Here is a 4,289-nt window from a genome sequence, read left to right as displayed (position 1 = left end):
CACACACACACACACACACACACGCACGCACACGCACCGTCAGGCCGCCGCCACTTCCTGCCTTTGTTTTTCTTCCTCCAAACATTTTTGGCCTCTTGCATTACCCGCTGGATGGCTCCGGGTTGACGATAAAAGGAAGTACACGCTGAAGACAGTTTTCGGGAGGTGACCCCGCGCTGTGGAGCTCCTGAGAAAGAACAGCTCCTGGGAAACCGGTCGCCAGGGCCAATGTCACAGCCTTGCCCGCCGCGGCCTCTTCAAGAAATGGAACTCGGACTTGGCCTTCCGGGGCGGCCTGAGCCCCAGTCGGGTCTTTTCCAGGGCCCGGTGGGCTCAGCTCGCTGTTGGACCTCCTGCAAAGCGGAAGAGTCAATTATAGGCTCAGAGCAAAGTCAAGACCCAGGACCCGAAGCGCTGCCTTCCCTTCTGCCCCAAGATGTGGTCTGGTCCTCAGAGCTGCGCCCACCGGCCGCCTGCCTGGCGAAAAGTGTACACCGCCAGTGCGTCCGCGCAAGAGGGGCGGGAGCGGGCACGGCTGGGAAAGCTGTGCAGCCTTGGGGGTCTGAGGACCCTTCGCCTATCCCCGATGGGGAACTAAAACCATTCGGCTGCTGCAGGCTTTTCCCCTTCCGCTGATACCAAAAGCCCTTTCCCTCATCCATCTTCACGGCAGCGCCCCCCGCTCTCCCCCTGCCAGGCTGCAAGTCCCTCCGGACACCCCGATTCGTGCAGCCTGCCGAATTGCCCTGCCAGCCGCTCCCAGAACGCCCTTCCCAGCCCCAGACTTTGCTCGGGAATTCGCCTTTGTCTCCTGCAGACACCCATGGGATCCAGCCCTGCCGACACCCTCTTGGCTTGGCCCTGGAGGAGGACATGGGAGGCGATGGTTATGCAGAACGGCGCACACCTCCATACCGACCTCTCCGCGGGGACCGCTCTCCCTGGCACCAGGGGAAAACCGAGCTAATTAAGAGAGGGGCTGCGTGCAGCCGAGGGAGGCGGCCTGGCGTCCCCCCGCTGGCGGGCCACCACAGCCCCCGTCTGCTCAGGCACAAGCTGAAGTTGACTGCCAAAACTGCTATAAAACCGCAGGTCTGTCTAGAACTGTTTTCGGTTTTCCTAGACGCCCCCGGGTTCAATTATGGTCTTAAAAGCCCTAATACAAGTGCAAGAATTTGTTTGCCTTCACCCAGGGGCGGGACGAGCCCCGCAATGGTGGCGCCTTTGTTATGGCAAAGTCACTGAAACCCCTGATGCATTCCTTTTGTTTGAGGGTAGGGGTGGTGAGGACTGGGTGGGCTGTTGGGAGCCGGTTTGGGATAGCCAAAATCCAGCCAAGGAACGGCTCAAATACTGCTGTTTGAAACCTCTCCTCCCTTTCATATTCTGTCTCCACGAAAGAGATGCTGTGGAGAAACAAATATTTTGCCTTGCTGGTCTCTGCTGGAAATAGAAGTTTTGTCACTGCAGGGCAGTCCTGTAAATGTGCTTCCCAGCTTTAGGAGGTCTCAGGCTACCCTTCCCCAACTGCCTTCCTCCCTGCTGGACCTTCTCACTCACTGGCAGTGCTGCCGCCCTCAGCACAAGCCACAGTGGACAAATATGTCAAGCTGAAGATGCACGAATAATTTCAAGTTCAGCTCTCAGGGATTCAAGGGGCATGAAAGTTCTTGTAGCAAATCTTGAATAAAGAGTTCATTAAACCGATGTGTCCAAGTAGCTTGATTTGTGATAAGTAACCCTTGTAAAGGGGGGTGGGGGTGGGGAGCCACATAAACATTAATGCTAATAAATTAGTTTACTCCACTACAGAGTAATTACTCGAAATTATTGATATTTACAGCAGGTATTCAAATGCAATGGTAGGTCATTATTTGGAGAAAATACGTAATGAGAATATTTCTTTTCCAGTGCAATACATGATGAGATTTGTTATTGAGTCGGTTACAGTCAGCTCAGCAATAAATAAATAAATCGATGTTGACACTTAAATACCAAAGATCTTAGCGTTTATACTCTAAATCTCCCCAAGATATGTAAATACCTTTGGCTGTTTCTTGGATGGGGAAAGGGAAATGGTTGTCCTTTTCTTTTCTTTGCTTTTTTTTTTTTTACTTTCCCTCAGCAACACCCCAGCTCCTTCGAAGAGAGAGAGTTTGGGGAGGCCTGGGTCTGGGCCCCCTTGCAACTCCCCACCCCACAGGGATGCTCTGTTTCTCTCCCTTCTTTCGATTCCCCCCAAACATTGCTCCTTCACTCCTTCAGGATGGCGGGCATATTTTGCCTTCTTAATTTCTTTCTTTCCTCTTCCCAAGAAAGCTAGAACTCACACTAGCGGTACGGCCTCTTTAGCGCAAACCTCTATTTTTCAAGGCATCCTTGTCGTCCAGGGTGCAGGGTGTCTGGGGAGCACCTCTCTCTTTCTAGGCATCTTATTCCTTCCGGGGAATGAGTGGGAGAAAAGGCAGGGGCCGTCTGAGCCTCTGCTTTGCACATCTCTCGCTTTCATTCTCAAGAATTTCAAGGAAGGGGAGGAGGCAGTCGTCCCTGTCTGGGCCACCTCTCCTAGGCCTCCACCCCTTCCCTGCCGCCCCATTCTCCCCACACCCCTGGACTTCTACAAGCAGCCTGGCGGGCCCCACAAAGGTGCAGCATACCCAGGAGAGGGCTCCTCGGATGTCAGCGCCTCTGAAGTAGCCCGAGGCTTGCCTCAACTGCACGGGTTTCCCGAGTCCTCGGCTCCAGAAGACCAGGCGGGCGAGCGGACCGGTGAGCCGCGGCGCAGCCCCATGCCTCTGCCTCTGCGGAGTCACTCCGAACCCCGGCAGGCAGCGAGGAAGGGGGGGCTTCTCCAAGGGCAGAAGGTGGGGTGAGGAGGCAGGCAGGGAAGATGAAGTGAGAGGTGGATCCCGGGTGAGACGAAGGCTCTTCCGGGCCCTGCGGATCATTTGACAAACCGCGGGGAGAGGCCGCCCTGGCTGTTGGCGGTTTGGGGACGGAAGGCACTAAAGCGCTTCGGAAGTGACCATGAATGCGAGCGTGTAATCAAGTCACCGTGCAAATCGGACAAGCCGCGAGGCCGGCACATCCACGGCTGCGAACCCTGGCCCCGAAGGGGATCCGGCCAGGGTCTGAGACAGAGATGCTTTCCAGCGCAAGCCTGTGGAAGGGGGGTGGGCTGAGAAGAAGGGGGTGCCAACGCGGGCCTCCAGGAGAACAGATGCCGAGACCACAGGCCACACAGCGACGGGCTCCCACCTGGCCGTCCGCAGCCCAGGGCGTCCCTCACCCACCCGGGGAGGTGGCTCGCGGGGGCGGGGGTTTAGCTCTCACCGCCCTCGGCATACTTGAGGGCCAGGACGCTGCAATGGAGCGAAAGCGCGCGGCCTGGGGGCGCACCCCAGCCTCTCCGCGCGCCGGGAGGCCCCCCAGCCAACATGAGTTACACCGGCGATTACGTGCTTTCGGTGAGAACACCGAGTGACGATCTGTTGCTTCCCCTGAGGTGGCTACAAAGAAAGGAAGCCGGGGAGGGAGGGGAGGGGAGAGGGAAAAAAAAAAAAAAAAAAAAAAAGGCCCGGACTAGCTCGCAGCTTGTCAATTTCAACATCGGGTCACATGACCAGCACCTCCCTGCTAAGGATGGGGATAGATTTCCACGTCAGCTTACGTCTCCAAATTTCTACTTCACGGATCCGCTTCAAAGAGGCAGCTGCAGTGGAGAATCATGTTAAGCTCGGCTACTGCGGAGAGCCCAAGGTAGCCCAATGATGGATTTTGAAGAGCGTGGTCCCTGCTCCTCTAACATGTATTTGCCAAGTTGTACTTACTACGTCTCGGGTCCAGATTTCTCCAGCCTCCCTTCTTTTCTGCCCCAGACCCCGTCTTCGCGCCCAATGACATACTCCTACTCCTCCAACCTGCCCCAGGTCCAACCCGTGCGCGAAGTGACCTTCAGGGAGTACGCCATTGAGCCCGCCACTAAATGGCACCCCCGCGGCAATCTGGCCCACTGCTACTCCGCGGAGGAGCTCGTGCACAGAGACTGCCTGCAGGCGCCCAGCGCGGCCGGCGTGCCTGGCGACGTGCTGGCCAAGAGCTCGGCCAACGTCTACCACCACCCCACCCCCGCCGTCTCGTCCAATTTCTATAGCACCGTGGGCAGGAACGGCGTCCTGCCCCAGGCTTTCGACCAGTTTTTCGAGACGGCCTACGGCACCCCGGAAAACCTCGCCTCCTCCGACTACCCCGGGGACAAGAGCGCGGAGAAGGGGCCCCCGGCGGCCACG

The 4,289-nt window shown here is 57.1% G+C and overlaps 1 protein-coding gene across 1 annotated transcript in view; it reads left to right on the top strand.

Moving 5' to 3' along the window:
* Nucleotides 1-2,662: 2,662 nt before the first annotated feature.
* The window catches only part of HOXA11 (homeobox A11), a 4,739-nt gene continuing 3,112 nt past the window's right edge, over nucleotides 2,663-4,289 (top strand). Inside the window, exon 1 of the mRNA XM_021715419.1 lies at nucleotides 2,663-4,288. Coding sequence (XP_021571094.1) covers nucleotides 3,768-4,288 — 521 coding nt within the window. The 5' untranslated portion in view covers nucleotides 2,663-3,767. The remainder of the gene's footprint in view (nucleotide 4,289) is intronic.

The sequence above is a fragment of the Carlito syrichta genome, unplaced genomic scaffold (genome assembly GCF_000164805.1).
Source record: "Carlito syrichta isolate Samal-C Ts95f unplaced genomic scaffold, Tarsius_syrichta-2.0.1 Scaffold307093, whole genome shotgun sequence".
Lineage (NCBI taxonomy): Eukaryota > Metazoa > Chordata > Mammalia > Primates > Tarsiidae > Carlito > Carlito syrichta.
Note: the sequence above shows the minus strand (reverse complement) of the source record. Positions and strands in the feature narration are given on the sequence as shown.